Here is a 22,134-nt window from a genome sequence, read left to right as displayed (position 1 = left end):
CCTCTAAACCTGTATGTGCTTTCTGAGACGTTTCTTTTTTTCCGTGGGCCTTTTCTAAGATTCTGTTAGAGAGTAATGTGACCCAAGATAAATATTCCAAAAAAACCAGCAACAAGTTCACGTCCACGTCCATGATTTAAAAGACTGAAAGCAGGAAATGGTGTCATGTGAAATCAAGCTCTGTTCCCAAGTCCTGTCCCATGTCTCTGAAATGTCACGTTTCAGACATTTGATTGGCTGAGATACATTCTCCATGTTATCCTTTATGTCTGAGATGTTGCGTGTATGCCGTGTGGTTGGGTCACTGGATTGCACGCGTGTGTGTGTGTGACTACTCGTAATTTGTCCCGGTAGACAGCTGCCCCGGCCTGTGTAACAGCAACGGCAGGTGTGTCCTCGACCAGAACGGTTGGCACTGCCTCTGCCAATCAGGGTGGAGAGGGGTGGGGTGTGATGTCGCCATGGAAACCCTATGCTCAGACGGCAAGGACAACGAGGGAGGTGAGAATTAGCCTGATTTAACCAGAGGCACTTGTGCTTGTGCGTGTGTGTCCTGATTCAGAGAAATGATTTGATCAAAATAAAATTTGTTTGCTGCTCTTTCTGGTGTGCCGTTGTGGTTTAAATTTAATATCAACCAATAAACAGTCAATAAAAATTGGACATATTCTGTTAGGTGTATGTGTGTTACTGGGTAAGTAAATAAAATAGAGACCTGTGATGAAATGTGTGGACATTCTGATGTATAAGAGAACACAGTCCTCCCGGGCTCACTCGTTCTCTGACCTCGTATAACATCTGACTCTCCAGAAAAAGAGCTTTAGCTTTAAATCATTTAAAACCAAAATTTAAAATTCACTGCGAACCGCTCTTCCTACTCGGAAGCAGAGGTCCCATATACCGTGTTAGCCAGCCGGCCGGTCCTGCATCACGGCCGTGTCTTGTTGCTCCTGCAGATGGCCTTCTGGACTGCATGGACCCGGACTGCTGCCTGCAGAGCTCCTGTCAGGACCAGGTGTACTGCCGGGGTGGGCCGGACCCCAGCGCCACGGCCCGCCAGCATCCACAGCCTTCCTCCGTTACCGCGTCCCTGGAGTTCTACCAGCGCGTCAACTTCCTGGTGGTCCCGGGAGGGACCCACCGGCTTCCTGGAGAAAACCCATTCAACAGCAGGTTTGGAGCATGAGTTGGGTGGGGTGGCATGGGTGAGCTGCAGCGTCGCACTGTGTGTGTGTGTGTCACTGGTTGGGCTTTCACTGGTGCTTACCGAAAGGCCCATGATCTGCAGTAGCGGAAACAGCGTTAAGGATTCGCTGGTGGAAATAACTCGTTTTAGGCCAGCTGCTCATTGAAGACGTTCCTTTTTGCTCCGGTTGTTGGTTGTTGTTTTCTCCCTCTGTGCTTTTGTTCCGGCTGCACCGGTGACCTTGATGCCGTTTGATGTGTTGCAGTGTTATGAAAAAAACTGCATCCTCTATGTTTCTGGACCTGTGGGGGAGCGAGGAGAATCGTGCTTCATGTCTGAGCAGCACAAACTAAACAGCTTTGCCACACTTCCTGGACTTTGAAAAATTGTTTCTTCGACATGCCGGGTCCCACAGGACGTGATCAGCCGTGTTTTCTTAAGGAGGCAAAGGATGTGGTTTTGTCCCGCAATGCAGTGTGATGCAGGATGAGACGAATGGACAGGCAGGCATACAGGCGGAAAGACCAGCAGACAGACAGACAGGCAGACCTGCAGACAGACAGACAGACAGGAAGCAGGCAGGCAGGCAGACCAGCAGACAGACAGACACAGACACAGACAGACACAGACAGACACAGACAGACAGGAAGCAGGCAGGCAGGCAGACCAGCAGACAGACAGACACAGACACAGACAGACACAGACAGACACAGACAGACAGGAAGCAGGCAGGCAGGCAGACCAGCAGACAAACAGACACAGACACAGACAGACACAGACAGACAGGAAGCAGGCAGGCAGGCAGACCAGCAGACAGACAGACACAGATACAGACAGACAGGAAGCAGGCAGGCAGGCAGACCAGCAGACAGACAGACACAGACAGACAGGTAGGCAGGCAGGCAGGCAGACCAGCAAACAAACAAACAGAGAGGCAGGCAGGTAGGCATACAGACAGGCAGACAGACTGGCAGGCAGACAGACAGGTTGTGCTGTCCCGTGGCACAGATGAGTGTCAGTTTTGGCAGTCCTGACAGTGGCCTGGTCAAAGCCATTACTGCATTAAGAGAATGCTCTCATACTCAGCTGTATTAGTGGGGGCTTGAAATGAGTCGTGTCGAGCACATCAGCTGCACTTACATGGGCTTCCCCTGGGAAATCGAGTTTCTGGAACGTCATGGAATTTTAAAAAGTCTGGTTCAGACCTGGGACGCTGGTGGAACTGAACATATTTTAGGTCAAGACATTGAATAAAAGGGAATTTTGTTTGTAGCATCTTTAAATTTTAGTTGCCGTTTATGAGAATCTTATAATTTCACACATTTCCCATATTGGGTGAGTGGTTGTTATGGTTACCTAATTTTTCTGCACCCATTTGACAAAGATGACCTGTTTTTCTGTTCATGAAATTCAGATTTTTACTCGGTGAAAGTCAGGGAGAAGTCAGGGAGAAGTCATGGGATTTGACTGAATTGGAGTGGGACCCGAGTAACGTAATATACGTCATTCTTATGTTCTCCACAGCAATGTTTTAAAACATCATAATATATTTTCAGTTAATCGATGATGTTGAAGAAAAAAAAAGAATATTATCCAGGAACAGCAGCTAAAAATAACTTTGACCGCAGTTCCATAGGCGAACATACAGTATTTCTGCTCTAATGTTCAGACTTGGTCAATAACTGGAAGTGAGCCAGTGACCACCTTCATGAGTACCAGAATAAGAGCATATGAACAGAAACCCTAACCACAGGGAGACGGAAAGGTCTTGTAGTGGTGGCAGCTGACAGCCAACCAGTGAAACCAGTGAAGGACTGAACCAGGCCGGGGCGTCCTGAACCCCGGAGCCTCAGATCCACTCACCCATCCAGACAGCCACAGGACTGCAGGTCAAATGGCCCAATGAAAGGGCCTCAGTTGCGATTAGCTCTCTTAAGACACCTGGTCGAGGGGACATGGAAGAAACGCGTGTCCCACTGAGGATACAATGGAAGGAGATCTGTGGTACTTTGCGTGTAATGTGGGGAGTGAGCAGTTTTAAGGTCACGCATGCGAGCGCATTTGGCCGGTCTTCAGGATGGGATTAGCACGTCTTCCTTTTCTGTCTGAAAGTGTGTTGCTTATGCTCGTGGTACTGTTGTTTTTGTTTGTTTGTCAGCCTGGCATCTGTGGTGAGAGGTCAGGTGGTGACGGAAGATGGAACACCGCTGATCGGAGTCAATGTGTCACTTCTGTATGACCCCCAGCAGGGCTATACCATCAGCAGACAAGACGGAATGTATGTATACACACACACACACACACACACACACACACACACACACACACACACACACACACACACACACACACACACACACAGAGCAGGGCTATACCATCAGCAGACAAGACGGAATGTACGTATACACACACACACACACACACACACACACACACACACACACACACACACACACACACACAGAGAGCAGGGCTATACCATCAGCAGACAAGACGGAATGTATGTATACACACACACACACACACACACACACACACACACACACACACACACAGAGAGCAGGGCTATACCATCAGCAGACAAGACGGAATGTATGTATACACACACACACACACACACACACAGAGCAGGGCTATACCATCAGCAGACAAGACGGAATGTATGTATACACACACACACACACACACACACAGAGCAGGGCTATACCATCAGCAGACAAGACGGAATGTATGTATACACACACACACACACACACACACAGAGCAGGGCTATACCATCAGCAGACAAGACGGAATGTATGTATACACACACACACACACACACACACACAGAGAGAGCATGGCTATACCATCAGCAGACAAGACGGAATGTATGTATACACACACACACACACACAGAGCAGGGCTATACCATCAGCAGACAAGACGGAATGTATGTATACACACACACACACACACACACACACACAGAGCAGGGCTATACCATCAGCAGACAAGACGGAATGTATGTATACACACACACACACACACACACACACACACACAGAGCAGGGCTATACCATCAGCAGACAAGACGGAATGTATGTATACACACACACACACACACACACACACACACACACACACACACACACACACACACAGAGCAGGGCTATACCATCAGCAGACAAGACGGAATGTATGTATACACACACACACACACACACACACACACAGAGCAGGGCTATACCATCAGCAGACAAGATGGACTGTACGTACACACACACACACATACACACACACACACACCTATCTTAAATGTAGACATTACCATGATTTACTTCTCAAATATGACCCTTTCTGGTTAATTACATAACTCTTCAGTTAATGCCACAAAAAATCATTTGCAAGGCATGACACACACACAAATGAACATGTCACCCATCTGCCAGCTTATTTGGATGTGCCTCAACAATATGCTCTAAAGCAGGACAGAGTGAATCAATCAATTAATTATAGATAACCTGCCAGCACTGTGTGTGTGTGTGTGTGTGTGTCCACTCATTAATCCCTCATCTGAAAACACTGGAATGGAAGGAGTGAAAGATGTTGGGCAGTGGTAATGTAGGGAGGGTGAGTGTGAGGGACAGGGTGAATGTAAGGGTGAGTGTGAGGGTGAATGTGAGTGTGAGGGTGAATGAGAGGGTGAGTGTGAGGGCTCCAAGCTTAACACCACATAACACTGAAGGCACAGAGGAGGAGACTGAGATAAGCGCACCTTAATGTATGTGTGCATGTACGTGTGTCGCCTCTGACCACCAGGCTAAGTGGGCCTCCACTAACCACTGGACTAAATGAAACAGGTCCTCCACTAATCACTGGGATAAATGAGACGGGTCCTCCACTAATCACTGGGCTAAATGAGACGGGTCCTCCACTATTCACTGGGCTAAATGAAACGGGTCCTCCACTAATCACTGGGCTAAATGAGACGGGTCCTCCACTATTCACTGAGCTAAATGAGACGGGTCCTCCACTAATCACTGGGCTAAATGAGACGGGTCCTCCACTATTCACTGAGCTAAATGAGACGGGTCCTCCACTAATCACTGGGCTAAATGAGACGGGTCCTCCACTATTCACTGAGCTAAATGAGACGGGTCCTCCACTAATCACTGGGCTAAATGAGACGGGTCCTCCACTAATCACTGGGCTAACTGGAACGGGTCCTCCACTAATCATTGTGCTAAATGAGACGGGTCCTCCACTAATCACTGGGCTAACTGGAACGGGTCCTCCACTAATCATTGTGCTAAATGAGACGGGTCCTCCACTAATCACTGGGCTAACTGGAACGGGTCCTCCACTAATCATCAGCTCTTTGCTCCTCCTCAACCCCCCACTTAAAAAGACTTTAGAAAGTTTCATCCCACCCCTGCCTCTTGCCTCGTTGAGCGCAGGAGTATTCCAGCCGCTGCCGGGTATAAACCGCGAGACCTGGCTGTTATTTCAAACTCTCACCTCTCCATATTTGAAATAGCTGCATTTATTAATAACCGAGATCCAGCGCCGGAGTGCGACCTTATTTTTTTTTGTGTGTGTTAGAGCTGAGCGTGTGGGATACACTGTTATTAACGGCGCTCTGGAAAGAGCCACAAAAAAAAAGAAAGCATGTAATTTGCAGAGGAGCTGCTTGGATTGTGGGCTTAACGGCACAGCGGTCTTGTATCTGTCCTTCAAATGCCCTCTGGTGTACTGCAGGCAAAGCTGAGAGCATTCAGATCTCTCTGAATTCCTCGGTTCCACACACCTCGCCTTAATCGCTGTGGCCCTTCCATGTTGCATGTGATATAATTCATTATTCTGAAAGTGAACCTTTAATGCATGATAAGCGGGTATTGCCACGTGCCACGTTCCCAACCCAAATTCCAGGTCAAACTAACCTTACTATGTATATTTGAAACTTCCCCATACCGAGGTTAGTCGGACCTAGAAGTTGGGTTAAGCGGAAAAGAGAATTGTAACGGTAAGCTGAGGACAGGTTTTTTTAAGACAGAAAAGTGCTGCTTCATCCAGTTCATCATTTGAAATCATACATCGGCTGCTATGGAAATGGTAGCCGACAACTCACTGTTTAAAGATGGCATCAGTATTGGGCCTTGCTAACTTACATCAGACTCCACTCTCTCCCTTCAGTCCACCCCCATTCTCCTAAGCCCCTCCCCCTACAGACATGCCTGCTTAGTACTTATCTTACCCTATTATGTGCCGCAGACAAATTAATTGACGGGCATTCAAGCCTCCTGATTGGTTAATTCAGCAGAACTTGTTTTAATTGCTAATTACACAGCCCAGAACATATTTTATTTCCCTGAGCAGTTATTCTGGTGATAGCCATGAACAGAATATAAAGGAAAGTTTAGCTGCAAATTAAAAAAATAACATGCATGTCAGTGTGACTCCAGCAGTGATTGGTGATAGCTGAGTGGTTTTTGTTTTGTTTTGGGGTTGTTGTTTTTTTTTCATATGCGCATGCAGGTTTGACCTGCTGGTGAACGGAGGAGCATCCCTCACTCTGAGCTTTGTGCGAGCCCCATTCCCTGCTATCCACCGCACTGTGTGGTTGCCATGTAGAGTGTTCTACATGATGGACAGGCTGGTGATGAGGGTGACGGAAAGTGACACGCCCACTTGTGAGGTCAGCGGCCTCGCGAGGCCTGCGCCCAACATCATGACGTCGGCGCTCTCTACCTATTACAGTTCCAACCCAGAGGCCAGCCCCATCATTCCTGAGACACAGGTGCGTATCGTCAGGAGCTATACGGTAGCTCAAAGCATTCCTGCTGCATGATCAAAAATTTAGTTACCAAAAGAACAGCAGGGTTCGAGCTTTGTTCGAGCTGCTATACAAGTCAAAAGTTTGCACACACCTGATTGAATTACGTTTTTTTAAAACAAAGGCAAACATAGTGGAAGTGGATAGGCTACATGAGAATTGATTTCCACAACGAAAAATATGTATATACAATTAAAAATCATTTTTAAAAAACTTTTTAAAAAGAATTTTAAAGGCACTACAGAAAGTAGTTACTAACCTTTCAAGTGCCTGGGATAAGTGAGAATTTCTCCAAAACTGATGTTAGCTGGTTAGCTGCCTCATGAAGCTGGTTAAGAGACGGTCCAAGCTGTGATCACAGCAAAGGCTGGCTCCTTATATAATAATGTTTGTAATTCATTTCATTGTTTGAGCTCTTCACTGTTTTTCTCAGTGTAGAAGATAATCGAAATAAAGAAGGAGCAGGTGTGTCTGAACTTTGGACTGGGAGCGTAGCTTGCAGGACACTGAACTTTCTTGGTTCGATATGATTTCAGTTTGAGCACTAATACTTAACCGCAAGGGTGGTAAGTCAGCAGTGTGCAGGAGGTCCTTTTGATCACGGCAGATTATCCATCGCTTGTTGCCCGCCACGACCCTTCTGACCTTTCTGCTTCTCTGATCATCGCCTGCACATTGCTTTTCTTTCCCAGGTGCTCCACGAACAGACAGCCATCCCAGGCAGTGACCTGAACCTGGTGTACCTCAGCTCTCGGGCGTCCGCGTACAAGCCTGTCCTGAAAGTGGTCATGACCGAGTCCGGTGTGCCCTTCGGCCTGGCAAAGGTGCACCTGGTGGTTGCCGTGGAGGGTAGAATGTTCCAGAAAGAGTTCCCAGCCTCCCCGAGGCTGTCATTCACCTTCGTCTGGGATAAGATGGACGCATACGGTCAGAGGGTGTACGGCCTGTCCCAGGCTGCGGGTGAGTAGGGCGGACCTCTGCATGGATACGGCCTAAACGATGGGATTAGTTGGGATAACTCCAATAATTGGGAAAACTTCAAGAGATTTTGTAACTTCAGCTGTCACACATTGTCAGTGTTCACAATCCTCATTAAAAAAACTGATTTGGAACGTTGTTAGATAAAAATAGACAGTGTTGTGCAGCAGAAGAATTTCTTGTTTGTTTTTCTTTTTGTGTGTGTGTGTGTGTGTGTGTGTGTGTGTGTGCATTTAAGATCAGCCTGCCCTTTATCTGCACTAGACAATAAAGACAAGCGCTGAAGAGCTCGGGAGTCTAAATAAAGGCTCTGAAGGCCACCTGTTTCATATGAATTGTTTGCCTGTACAATTAGCCTGCAAATGACACGGAATCGTCAGGCCGGATAAGGGCTCGGGCACACTGTGTGCGATGCGTCTGCAGCCAGATGCTGCAGGGGAGGGGCTGCTGAAATACTTTTCTCCCAGCGAGCCTCTGTTGGATCTTGGCATTCACACAGAACCAATTAGCGAGGCGAGGCATCGAGGTTCTGCAGAAAAAAAAGAAAAAAGCGGGCATCGTATCATATGTGAACAGAAATGCAAAAATTCACAAAGGACGCGTTTGCCGTGTGCGTTTCGAGACATGATGAAAACACACTTCATGCTCTGGGTGTGAAGAGTGTAGTTTGTGCCTGGCGGTGTCTTAATCACCCTCTCCTTTCCCCTTCCAGTGTCTGTGGGCTTCGAGTACGAGTCGTGCCTGGGCTTGGTTCTGTGGGAAAAACGGAGCGCCACGCTGCAGGGTTTTGAGCTGGACGTCTCCAGCATAGGAGGCTGGACGCTGGACAAGCACCACGTCCTGGACTTGCACAACGGTGAGAGGCTTTTATTACTTCTCAGAAGGTCGCAGGGCCACGCTCACCCTCCCCGCCTCCCCCCCGGAGAGGGGGCCGCGCCGCCGCGCCATAAATCTTCCGCGGGACGTGAAATATGGACGGCTGCCTCATTTGCCGATGATGGGAGCAAGAATGACAGGGCTAACGGCTCAGAGCGCTGACCGCCTGAGCGAACCTCATTAGCGACAAATGCAAAGTCAGAGGAGCGGTCGCCTTCATTATGGAGGGAAGCGACTCGGCCCAGTGCACTTTGCTTAGTGTCGGAGTGTGGACTGCTGACTGGGGGATAAATTCAATCAGGCTACCAACTGGGCCACGGCCGAAACAGCGGTATTCCGGGTGATGGGAGTTGTTGAAATCAAGTCCTAAAAGCTATTATTTACTGAAATGAGAATCTGAGCGTGAGCGGGCCTGCGTGGCACACTCATACCGGGCCGGAGCGGCCGGAGTGGGTTCCATTGGCCTCGTTCCGGTGCCGTTCTACTCGGCTGGCCCCGCTCTCGGCTCCAGGGGGACAATAAGGCCCTCGGCTGGTCCTGGGGTCACCACGCTTCGTTACTGCACTGACCTGCTGTAAAGGCGCTGTGCCTTAACCCGCTTCCTCGTCCTTCTCCTGCCCACATCGGGGCACTTTGTCCTCCACGAGCGGCAAGTCACTAAACACCTCGTGTGGCAGCAGTGGATTAAAACTAAACGCCGCTGGTGCCATCATCGCGTGATGCATGATTCCGTCGAATATTTGTTCAACTAGGTGCTCCGTTGTGAGGCATCATATATTGTTGATGCACGTCATGGCAACTAGAACCCATCATTCCTGTCTTCAGAAGCTTTCCCACCCAGAAGCTCACTGTCTGCTGATTAATCTTTAATCTTTAATCAGATTAATCTTTAATCAGCAGACAGTGAGCAGGGCTGAGGAAGACAGGAATGATGGGTTCTAGTTGCCATGACGTGCATCAGCAATATATGATGCCTCACAACGGACCACCTATTCGACGGAATCATGAATCACGCGATGATGGCACCAGCGGTGTTTAGTTTTAATCCACTGCTGCCAAACGAATGCGGTTGTTTATGTGAGTCGTGTTCCATCAAACCAAAAGCAGGAAGGTTTGGAAAACTTGAGAAAACCTCAGAAACTTCAAGTACTGATCGAACATAATGAGACAGAGACAGAAAACAAAACATCTGTCACCCACCTCATTGTTGCCATAGCAACGCCCCTGCATTCCTCGCGTGTCGAGCGTGCCGCGGCTTTTTCGTAGTGCAACACCCTCTTGGGTTAATTTAAGCTGATGGGGAGGTGACCGCAGTGCAGATCAGACTGATCTAGGAAGCACCTCTGTACTAATCTGGTTTACAGAAAGAGTAATGGCTGTTTAAACTGCTGTAGGATTCCGATGTGTCTCCACGACTTAATCAGAGTTATATCAGTGAGATATCAGTGAGATGAATGCTTCAGCACGGTGTGTTCACGCCTCCTTCACCTGCCTGCAGCTGCCAGGGTCTCCACACATCACGGGCCACTGGGAGCAGAGAGGCTCGCTCTTCTGACGACTGTACTCCACTCTCTCAGCCCGGCAAAGGCATGGCTTCTGCTTGACAATGCTATTTGTCTCCGAGTCTGGCTGAACCGCACTCGTCAGCGTGAGTGCCGGGTGACTGTGAGTGTCAGTCTGATCGCCGCTCGATGGCTTTGAGAAATGGTGGGGCTGTGGGTGTGTGGATGGCTAGTTGGATATGAGAGAGAGAGGGAGAGAGAGAGAGAAAGAGAGCTAGTATTCTAACCGGGCTTTCCTGTTTTCCTTTACATACACTCAAGATAGTCCGAATTCGACACAGATGGACAGACAGGCATGCACACAAATAGCTTTATTATTATATGTTTGAAAACTAAGCAATAATATAAAATGTTAATGTAGACTAGTATATATAGGCATAAGCCTCAACTTACTGAGACCCAAACACCTTCAGTATGACTTTGAGCTTTGGTGAGGCTATAGGGTCTCTGAATGAGTGAGTGAACGCAGATTTATACGGCAACTTCCTCAGAACCCAAGGACGCGTTACAATCAACACGTCGCTTTTATATCTAATCAGCACACCGCTGAGCCAGTGCTTTGGGTTTATGGCGGGAGAAATTGATTTAAAATCCCACCCAACATATTGACCAAAATTAAGTTCTATTAAGTTAAATACAATGAACAAATCTGCAATGGCAGATGAGTGTCTGGAGGAGTCTCTGTTCGTGAGAGGATTGGGTAGAGACCCGGGGCCATGGTGTGCTTATGCAGTTCTAGGACTCGCACATGGTGGTGATGTCTCCCTCACCTTGGCCAGCAGACTGCAGTCTGGCGCGTGAGGGAGTCAAGCAGAGACTGACGCCTCATCCTCCGAGATGAAGTGATGTATTGATCTGTTCCGCCTTGGCCCACTAAAATCAGCCCTGTATGTGTGTGTTTGTGTGTGTGTGTTTGTGTGTGTGTGTGTGTGGGTGTGGGTGTGTGGGTGTTCTCACCCTCTTTCGATTTATGCCAGCTCCTTGGCTAGATGCGTTTTTAGAAATGTCACAAAACATTTATTGCATATTAAACTTGTCCGCGTGACATTTTATTAATGTGTTTGTTTATTCAGTTGTTTGATTGGGTTGACAATGAATGAATAATCAATTGTCATAAGTATTGAATTATGGGAGCAGAGAGGGGGAAATTCTGTGCAGTCAGTTCCCAATGAAACGACCTTAATGCTCTGTGCCGTATTACATTCTATTGTTTTATTTACTGTGTAAGTAAAACTTACCGAGGGCCAGATGTATTGACACAAAGGGGTAACAAAGACAATTGAAAAGCGAACGTTTTATCACAGGATTAATATTACTATATTAATTACAGTATTCATGTCTGCCAAATGTAAGTAAGGCACTTTCCACCGAAGCTATCTACTGCTTGTGTTTTTGAAACAATATATGTTTATCTGATTTGAATGTTTTGAAAAAGGATTAAGATTACTGTATTAATTACAGGAGTAATGTCTGCCAAATGTAAGTAAGGCACTTTCCACCGAAGCTATTTAATGCTTGTTTTCGAAACACTATATGTTTATTTGATTTTTTGATTAATTTCATCACTATCTCTTATGGTCCCTTCACAGTACTGTACTTTTAATCTTGGGAAAATGTTTGATGTAGGCTGGAGAGCAGCTGGGAGGGAGGGAGGAAGCTTATTTACCACGGTGTGGAACGAGGGCTGGATCAGGGTAACCGGGAGCAAGCAAACAACGTCACTGGATTGTCAAGGTCTGCGGACTGTGCAGCTGGTCTTAAAAGCCGCACCCAGACCCATTCGTCTTAGTTAACAGCAGATGCGTTGGGCTTGCAATGAGAGAGGAGGATGGGCATCCATGAGATCCCCCCCCGCCAACCTGCACACACACACACACACACACACACACACACACACACACACACACACACGCACGCACGCACACACACACACACACACACACACACAAACCCCTTTTCCATTACTTCATCTTACTTCATCTCATTCCTCTCCATGATCAATTAATCAGCATTAATCACCTTAATTGAAGGGGAATGGAATGATGATTGGAATGTTTAGTGTCGGCTTCATCCAGAGCGTGGAATGCCACCTCGTTAAATGCTAAAGAAAAATTGTGGCATGCAGGAATTCGGCGAGTCCGACGCGTTTAACGCGAGATGACGGGAAGCACGTGACGAGACCTGGCCGAGACGTTGGGAGCTCTAACCTGTGGCGTGTTTGGTGTTGCGCGGTTGTGTAAATGCCAGTTAGACATCGTAAGAGCTAGTCCTTAGCCAACCACACAGCAGGGCACTGGGCAGGAAGACTGACCACCAGCGAGAGAAGAAGTTTGCATGCTGTCATTCCTGTGATTAGTAGACCAAAGGAAGTATAGGAACTGACATGTGAATAATTGATGGCCTTGGGTCTACCATGTTCCTTTGAAGTTGCTCTTTGAAGCAAACCCCTAAAAGAAACAAGCTAAAATTTCACAGGTCTGAAATATTTATCAGTAATGACTTGCACTGTTTTATAAACACTCAGTTTGGAAGGGGCATTAAAGTGACAATGTGGACAATGTAACATTTTTCGAATGATGGCTGCAACCTCTGGATTCCTCATGCCGATGTTTTGTATGATGTATCACAATCCCACAATGCATTGCTATTACTCACTGCGAGTGTCTTGTGTGTCAGGGATCCTGTATAAGGGCAGCGGCGAGAATGTGTTCCTGTCCCAACTGCCCCGTGTCATTAGCACCATTATGGGCAACGGCCGGCGCAGAAGCATCTCCTGCCCCAGCTGTAATGCCCCGGCCGAGGGCAACAAGCTTCTGGCCCCTGTGGCTCTGGCCTGGGGCCGAGATGGCAGCCTGTACGTGGGAGACTTCAACTACATCAGACGAATCCACCCATCGGGTAATGTCACCAGTGTCATGGAGCTCAGGTAAGTGAGCGAGGGATGGATGGATGGATGGATGGATGGATGGATGGACGGACGGACGGATGAAGGAAGAGTCTCGAGCATTCTTCACATATGTGTAGCTGGCGAGTGTGAATGAAAGATAGCCGAGCGTTCCTGTTTATCCAGGTTGTTAGCTTATCGTGGTGTGCACAGGCAGACGCACAGCTGGAATCCGGCCAGGCGCTGATTACGTGGCTGCAGCTCACCTCTGAAGAGTCCTAGCGCCATGTCCGTTTGCTCTCTTGTTCATTATTTCCTGCTCGCTGTGAAAGCGAACTTGACTAATTTTGCGCAAACACTAAACTGAAGAATGAACTGTGTTGTGTGGAGAGGAGGGGCGTCGTTGAGAGGGTGCATGAACTGATCTAATGCCTGAGTGGGTTGAATATCACTTTGATTAGAGAACGTTAAAGATAACAAGGCTCTCCTTGTGTCATCTGATTATACTCTGTTCTTTTTCATCTTATATTTGAATCTTCTTTGGCTGCTTGAAGAAATAAAGATTTCAGACATAGGTGAGTTGCTCTTACTCTGCTAACAAATCACTGGGCTACAGTAAAGTTTTAGTACCACGTATTTTTTATTGTGATAACATCGCCGCACTGACGATGAACACTTTGGGTTGATGATGATGATATCTTGTGACTTAATTACTGTGGGGCCTGGAAAATCCATTTAACATCTTTAACGGACTCCTTAAAATGTTAACAACCAACATCTGCTGAAAGGGCTGAATATGACAGCAGAAGGCTCTCCGAAACAGAGTCAACAGAGTTATAGCCGCGGGGGGCGGCGGATAACAGCCTCGGTTGATGTGCGAGGCTCTGGCACTCGTCTGTAGGGTGACGTTTAGTAGAAAAATTCCGGTTCAGGTCACGTGACACGACTTCCCACACCTATCCTACTCCAACCCGCCTGCACCACTCAAAAGTCGGACTCGGCGAAAGTCGGACTCGGCGATTCTCCTCGCGATTGTGCTGACTGGTGCATCACGGGTCAGGGGTCACCGTGGGTCATCGTGGCTCATCATGGGACATGCTGCCCTGTGACTAATACAAGGCCCTGCCGCACAGGCAGGAACTAGCATTCTGGGTCTCAGGTGGCCTTAGTTTGTCCTCAGAACTCAAACAGCCACGTGCCCCGGGTCACGGATTAAAATCGGGCCCTTTTAAAAAGCTTTTAATAACAAAATCCAATGTCTTCATCCGTTTCCTGAGGAGAAGGACGCGGAAGCCCACTCGCTCGCCAGATTGATGGATTTACAGAATGCAAATAAGCGCAGCCTGATGAAATGCCATCAGCTGTTGACAGTCATTAGGACCCGCACATCACAGCTAAGTTTTCGAGACCCCCTCTGTCGTGCGGGAGTCATAACGATGGAAATGATTTGGCAACGTCACTGTCTCCTTGAATATGTTCCAGTCACATCTGATTTACGACCCCCTCTCGCACACGCACCGTTGCCTCGCGGCGGCGTCACGCCACTTTCTACGGCGGGGAAGATGAACGACATCGGAGAAACACTGCAAACTTCTCTCGCGCCGTTAACGTCCCTGCCACTTTTGCAGTTTCATCCCTCGTCCGTCGCCGGCTGTGGCGTCAAAACGACTCGTTTCTAAAATGAACCATTTCAGCCTGACCACGGGCAGCTTCTCAGCCGCATTCTAAACCCACCCCCCCCCCCAACCCCATCTCCTCTCCGCCAGCAACAACCCGGCTCACCGCTACTACCTGGCCACGGATCCCGGGACGGGGCAGCTGTACGTGTCGGACACCAACTCCAGGAGGATCTACCGGCCGCGCGTGCTGTCGGCTGGCGCGGAGCCCCAGCAGAATGTGGAGGTGGTAGCAGGGACCGGTGAACACTGCCTGCCCTTTGACGAGACCCAGTGTGGGGATGGGGGCCTGGCGGTGGAAGCCCTCCTGACAGGACCCAAAGGTACAGCCGCAGCTGGACGGCCGTAGGCAACCACGCCACTCCACTCACACACAAGTATGGAATTGCCGAGCATGATGTATTCATAATGAATGCCGAGACCGTATAACACCCTCTCAACACGCCCTAACGGTACAGTGCTGTACTTCTGTGCTAATGCAGACATATACTAAATCATATTTTTAGCAATATTGTAACTGTAGTTATAATGGTAATACATCTTTGCATTTATAAGCATTACTACGGTAATGTGGATGCAGTATCTGCTTTGAGCCTGTAGATGGCAGTACCTATCAAAGGTCATAAAGGTTTGCTCTATAGCTTCTATGGAGTGATGAACCAGCTTTGTCCACAGCCAGACCTTTGGACTCGCTGTAGTGTGTCAGGCTTAATGAGTTTGGATAATCCGTTCATGGATCAAGTGCAGAGCGTGAGATTCTTATCGCGCCGCGCCGGGCTGCTTGCTGAGTGGTCATCACGGCGAGGGTTACAGTTTACACCCATGAATTCTGCACGAATTCTTGAAATCTCAAGATTCAGACTCGAACAGATAAAAGAAAAATAGCAGAAGCGAACACGGTGTTCTCTAACTGTGGGTTTACGCTTAGAAATGCTTAAGACAGAATACCTGCAAGTGTACCCAGAAATCCCTTCATTTTTTTTTCTTTACCTGTGCGTTTGTGTCTAATCCCCTCTTCGTCCGACTAGCTCAGCTGCCGTTGAGACACAGCCTCAGAGTTAGCGTCTCCCTGTACGGCAGCTCTAAGTATTGATTTTCTGAAATCCTGCTGCTGTTCTGTAACGAGCCAGTCGGCGCACGGCTCGCGAGGTGCTGAGGGCATCAGAGCGCTTTGATTGTTTGAGGACAGTTGTTCCTGTCACAACACCACATCATTCTAAGCAGGGACACACACTCCCTGGCCACACTCAGCCGGATACTAATTTCACGTACAACTGTTGCCATGGCAACTCATATTTTCATAATTTTGGTTTGATAGTGGGGTTTGGTTTGATAGTGGCATTTCTCATCCTGTGGGTTTTTGTTTTTTTTTTTTGTGAGATGTTCTGTATAGAAAGATAGACAGGACGCATGAAGACAAAAGGAAAAAAAGAAAGAATATAGAACGAAAAAAATACAAATTATAAAGTGAGAGAGCGAAATGGGGAGCGAGAGCAATCACTTGTCTGCGTCTGTCCTATTCTGCTGTTGAGCAGTAACTCAGGATGTGAATAATTGAGCATGATGACCCGGAAAGCGTGGAGCCAAACGCAACCTGGGTTGCCTCCTCCCACGGGGGCTCCAGAGCAGAGAGCTGGATGCTGCATGATGCGTGTCTCTCCTCATCCTCTCTGCTCCTCGCAGGGATCGCCGTGGACAAGAACGGCCTGGTCTACTTCGTGGACGGCACGGTGATCCGCAAGGTGGATCGGAACGGCATCATCTCCACCGTGCTGGGGTCGAACGACCTCGCCGCTGCCAGACCTCACAGCTGTGACGCAGTCATGAGCATCAAGCAGGTTGGGGGGGGGGGTGTCCGTCGGAGGTGGGGTGGGGGGTTGCTGTGTTTTCCTGAGAGTAACAAACATGTTTGTGTGGAGCAGAAACTCCTTCTGTCCAAAGTACTCGGCCAAAAAAAAGGCCAAACAGATAAAGCGAAAATAAACAGGCCGAGGTTTCCGTTCATTGATTTTGTTTTCCCAGAAAAAAAAAAAGGCCGATTGTGGTTTAATCATCTACACAGAGCCATGGACGCGGGTGTGTTTTGTTTGTCTTCGTCTGATTCAGGTGTCACTGGAGTGGCCGACAGACCTGGCTGTCAGTCCACTGGACGACTCTCTGTTCGTGCTGGACGGCAGCGTGGTCTTGCGCGTCACGGCAGAGGGACAAGTGCTGGTGGTTGCGGGCCGGCCGCTGCACTGCTCCATGCCCCCCGATGACCTGTCCGTAACCGAGCCCCGGAAGGCCACGCACACACACCTGGAGGCTGCGAGCGCCATCGCCGTGTCCTTCGACGGCGTCCTGCACGTCGCCGAGACGGACGAGCACAAGATGAGCCGCATCCGCAGCGTGGCGCCCGACGGCGAGGTCACGCACACGGCGGGCGCGCTGTCCGACTGCGACTGCAAGAGCGATGTGAACTGCGACTGCTACCTGGCCGGCGACGGCTTCGCCAAGGATGCCCGGCTCAACGCGCCCTCGTCCCTCGCCGCCGCTCCGGACGGGACACTGTACGTGGCTGACCTCGGGAACATCCGGATCCGGGCCATCGGCGCCAACCGGCCGCAGCTCAACTCGCTGGGCCTGTACGAGGTGGCCTCGTCGGCCCAACAGGAGGTGTACATGTTCGACGCCAACGGAACCCACCAGCACACAGTCAGCCTGGTGACGGCCGACTACCGGTACAACTTCAGCTGCGGCAACGAGGGTGACCTGACCGCCGCCACCGATTGCCATGGAAACACCCTCCGCATCCGCAGGGACGCCAGCCGTCAGCCAGTGAGGATTGTGGCTCCGGACAACCAGGTGGTGTGGTTGAGCATGACCTCAAGCAGAGGACTCAGGAGTCTGGGCACGCAGGGCCAGGACCACGTGCTGCTCACTTACCATGGCAACAGCGGCCTCCTGGCGACCAAGAGCACAGCCAACGGGTGGACCACTTTCTACGAGTGAGTGTGAAAGGGAGTTGCTGCCATGTGTTGGATCGTTGCAGCACACACTGTGTTTCTCCAGTGCCTTTGCTTGGATTATTTTGTGCAGTTGGTTGTCGGTAAAACATAAACTAAATAAAATAAGCAACGAATTCACATGAGAATTTAATGCACCATATACTCTCATTTTCATTTTCATTTATCTATGTGCAATATTCAAAAGCAAAGCTGAAATGCATCTTAACATGCCATGAACTGTAGTGCTTGTTGAAAGCGTCACGCTAACATTTGTGTCGCGCGCACCTCCTCCTGTAGTTATGACACAGAAGGCAAGCTGACTAACGTGACCTTCCCCACGGGGTTGGTGAGCAGCGTGCTCAGCGACTGGGGTGCCGCCCCCACCGTGGAAATGGAAAGCCTGGAAACAGAGGAGCACGCTGCCATCACCACCAACCAGTCTGCCGTTCAGGCTGTGCTCACCCTGCAGCAGGGTAAGCGTTTAGCTCCGCCAAGACATCAGTCACCCGTTCTGCACACCCGGCTGGTGCAGTCGCATAAAACGCAGTGATCGTTAACTATGCCTCCTCCGTTGTTTCAGATCAGTTGAAGACAAACTACGTGGTGGGTTACGATGGCTCCCTGCGGGTTCTGCACGCGAACGGTCTTGGCACTCACTTCCAGACCGAGCCCCACATCCTCTGCGGAGCGTCGTCGCCCACGGTGGCCCGCAGGAATGTCACGCTGCCGGACGACGCCGGCCAGAACCTGGTGGAATGGCGCTTCAGGAAGGAGCAGTCGCGCTCCAGGGTCACGGTTTTCGGACGCAAGCTACGTGTGAGTCTCGAGCTCCCCCGTTCTGGTGGTTGAATTATGCATCAAGTCATTTCCAGTGGTGAACACACCTGTGGAGGTGGAGTGGAGTTAATTTGAATTTATAGTCTTTTTTCTCTGAGCAAAGCTGCGTTTAAGTCGAGAGCGAGAGCTGGTTGAGAGCGCAGCTTTAATGGGTCGTTGTGACTTGCGCGGCATTGGAAATTTAAAGATGCCAAAAACAACTTCAGAAGATAGTGTGTTCTTGTAGTTAATAATACGTGATGTGGTGATTTCATTGCTAAATCTACTGAAACTTTTTTTAATCAGTGCAATCAATTTAAGAGCTTCCAGATTAATTCTTGAGTGTCTAATGAATTTCTATTGACTGAATACTGTTACGGTTTTGCTTCCAGAGTGCTGTTTATTGAGCTCAGTGTCTGCCTTCAACATAGATGTACTTCCAGTTCCATTGCTCCCCAGTCTCAGTTCCACCCAGTTACAATATGCAAACTTTGGAGTGGCTCTTCACAGTGGCCCCTCCAAGGTCACGGGAGTGTGGAGAGATTCCCAGAGGAGCCACAGAACATCCACTGTTGTCACGCAGCGCACGGGAATGACCAAGATAAGGAGTTGTCTCAGGAAAAAACACGAAACACCCAGTGTTGTAAATCCATCAAATGAACTGAGGCATGAAACCCTTTAAGTACCTACAGGAGTGGAAAACCAAGAAACCCATCCTCTGCTTTTATTACACAGTGAGAGAAGATAACGTGTGAAGAAAGGACAAGAATAGAGAAATAAAAGGAAACCTGCCGTCGATTTTAAATCAGGGATAATACAAATGAAACCTAATGGCACTGGAACAGGGCAGCAAATTTTTGTGGGGCTTTTAAGAACGATGACTCTCTCTCTTTCTCGCCACCAGGTAAACGGCCGCAACATCCTGTCCGTCGACTACGACCGCACTCTCAGGACCGAGCGCATCTACGACGACCACCGCAAGTTCCTGCTGAAGATCGCCTACGACCCGACGGGTCAGCCTGCTCTCTGGCTGCCCAGCAGCAAGCTGCTGCCTGTGAACCTGACCCGAAGGAGCAGCGGGCAGTTGAGCAGCATCCAGTGGGGCTCGGTGACCGAACGCCTGGAACATGACGAGCAGGGGCGCCTGTCTTCCAGAGTGTTCCCCGATGGAAAGACCTGGAGCTACACTTATCTGGAGAAGGTAACTGCCAGCGCAGAACCTCGGGGTCCCACCGCTGTGAATCAAGACTTCCCTTGTTCTGAGATTAAGCCTCTGGGGTTCAGAGTTATTCTTTATTTTTATAGTTCTCTCTGTTATATATTATTATAGGGGTGGGTGGTCATATCTTTTCTCCTACAGGAGGCCTGGGAATTTGAGGGTGTGGCGCAGTATTTTCTTTGTTCTGGGGATTGTGCTCTTCTGGACTGAGATTTATGCCATCATTTCTGAGATCTGTTGGAGCCACACTCCATCTTACGGGTCACGGCCCAAAGTATGTATATCACCGCTGGAACGACTTTGGTGTTGGTCTTCTGCTTTCGCCTTTTTTCCCAGCCCTGGTGTGTTTCCCACTCTTCGTATTCCTTCCGTTGGATGTTTCCATCGCTCGGGGCTGTCACATCTTTCACCACTGCTGCTTCTGGGTTTTCCCTGCTTTCACGCTGTCTGATTGGTTGGCTTATCTGTCTGGATCTGGAGGTCCCACAGCCTTGTTCTCCCCAAGTCTCGGTGGTCCCTAACATTTGGGCTTGGGGTATCTTGCTCACATGCTTTGCATATATGTGCTGTATATTAACCTATGTGTGAACCCTGTCATTTGCTTGGGTATATCATACTCATTGCCAGTATCATGAAACTTGCTTCCTGGTGCCTGGTCGTCTGCTAGGTGCTCCGTCGTCTCGGTTTTGGCTCGTTCGCTTGAATGCATTCATTGAGGTCTTGAGTCTCACCCTGGACGGTGAACCTTGCACTTTTGTTGGGCGCTCCTCCCTCTTGCTGCTGGGCATGTAGCCGTTCCCGTGTTCAGTCTTGGCTAAAGTGCCTCGTGCGTTGTGAGGGGATTTCTGGTCTGGATTTACTGCGTTTGCTGGATGATGATTTGCTGATTGGTGGAGCACCCTGAGAACCTGTCTTACCTCATTGAGATACTTGTATGTTGCCATCCTTCTCATTTCTGCCTCATGGTTCCCTGTAATTGGAGAATGTTCCGGGTTTTTTATGTGGCCTTGTGGGAGTTCAGTTCCCTCTGCCCTCATCGCTGTTTTTCTCTTTTTACCAATGGCTGACCACGCTTGTCCTGTCCATACTGTAGATTCTGCTCAGCGAGTTGGTGTCTCTGTACAGGAGGTGTCCGACGGTTGGTCCAATCCTGAACCTGGACCCGTACCCTGCGTTCCACAGCATGGAGGCCCTTGTGGTCTTACTGACTTTATGAACTGTGCGGCATCGAATCGTATACTTTTTTTATAGTCGATCCAGGCGATGTTTAGGTTGGTCCGTGTGTTCCTGGTTTACTGGTGAACAGCTCGACTTGTCAGGGGCGTTGCTTTGATCCTCTGATGTTTTTGTGAGCCTTCTTCTGAGTAAAGCTCATGCACGAGCACATGCTCCTTCAGCTTGGTGGATGGTATTCCTGCAGGAGCTTCCATGTTGTGGACAGGCTGGTTATCCATGCGTAGTTGGAAGAAACCCAACCCCATGTTGGGGTTCTTTGTGACCAGTACTGTCCTGCCTTGTGTTAGCCGGCCTTGATGGGAGTCGTTAATTACAAAGCAGCTGGCTGATTCATTCTGCGCGGCAGCCATGCACGTTAGGACCAAGTGCAGGCCAGCTCTTTAAGTTTAGGCTCCACTCTTGGACATCTGCTCTCGTAATCCTGACTGTTCCTGACATGTGAGACTGTGGTGTTCTGTATTCTGTTCTTAGCCACTAGTATCACGCGATGACTCATTCTTCCATGCACTCTTCCATCTATAAATTCCACCCATATAGCCTCCTGTCGACATATATAATGTATGTGTGTGCAAGTGTGTGTTGTGTGTGTGTGTGTGTGTGTGTGTGTGTGTGTGTGTGTGTGTGTGTGTATAACAATTGTTACGATATACTATATGGCCATATGTGTGGGCAGCCCTGCTAAATATTCCATTCAGGTGTTTCAGCCACATCGGTTGCTAACAGGTGTATAATATCAAGCAGATAGTAATGCAATCTCCATAGACACACACTGGCAATAAAATGGGTTGTTCTGAGGGGCTCAGTGACTTTAAACGTGGCCTTTTCCAGATCATGAAATTTTTGTTCATGAAATTTCTGCCACGCTCCATCTGCACTAGTCAGCTGTAAGTACTATTATT

At 49.0% G+C, this 22,134-nt stretch overlaps 1 protein-coding gene across 3 annotated transcripts in view; it reads left to right on the top strand.

Annotated features, from left to right (window-relative positions):
• si:dkey-237h12.3 (teneurin-3) overlaps window positions 1-22,134 on the top strand; it is a 107,987-nt gene that overhangs the window by 80,454 nt on the left and 5,399 nt on the right. For all 3 annotated transcript variants that reach the window (XM_081698578.1, XM_081698577.1, XM_081698579.1), the window contains 14 exons: window positions 355-501; window positions 957-1,173; window positions 3,345-3,464; window positions 6,704-6,965; window positions 7,694-7,961; window positions 8,692-8,835; window positions 13,094-13,343; window positions 13,856-13,876; window positions 15,068-15,300; window positions 16,661-16,815; window positions 17,084-17,964; window positions 18,262-18,437; window positions 18,545-18,780; window positions 19,685-19,981. In XM_081698578.1, coding sequence (XP_081554704.1) covers window positions 355-501; window positions 957-1,173; window positions 3,345-3,464; window positions 6,704-6,965; window positions 7,694-7,961; window positions 8,692-8,835; window positions 13,094-13,343; window positions 13,856-13,876; window positions 15,068-15,300; window positions 16,661-16,815; window positions 17,084-17,964; window positions 18,262-18,437; window positions 18,545-18,780; window positions 19,685-19,981 — 3,407 coding nt within the window. The remainder of the gene's footprint in view (window positions 1-354; window positions 502-956; window positions 1,174-3,344; window positions 3,465-6,703; window positions 6,966-7,693; window positions 7,962-8,691; window positions 8,836-13,093; window positions 13,344-13,855; window positions 13,877-15,067; window positions 15,301-16,660; window positions 16,816-17,083; window positions 17,965-18,261; window positions 18,438-18,544; window positions 18,781-19,684; window positions 19,982-22,134) is intronic.

The sequence above is a fragment of the Electrophorus electricus genome, chromosome 16 (genome assembly GCF_041902795.1).
Source record: "Electrophorus electricus isolate QZ-2024a chromosome 16, ASM4190279v1, whole genome shotgun sequence".
NCBI lineage: Eukaryota > Metazoa > Chordata > Actinopteri > Gymnotiformes > Gymnotidae > Electrophorus > Electrophorus electricus.
The sequence above is the reverse complement of the archived record's forward strand: the minus strand, read 5'-3'. Positions and strand labels throughout refer to the sequence as shown.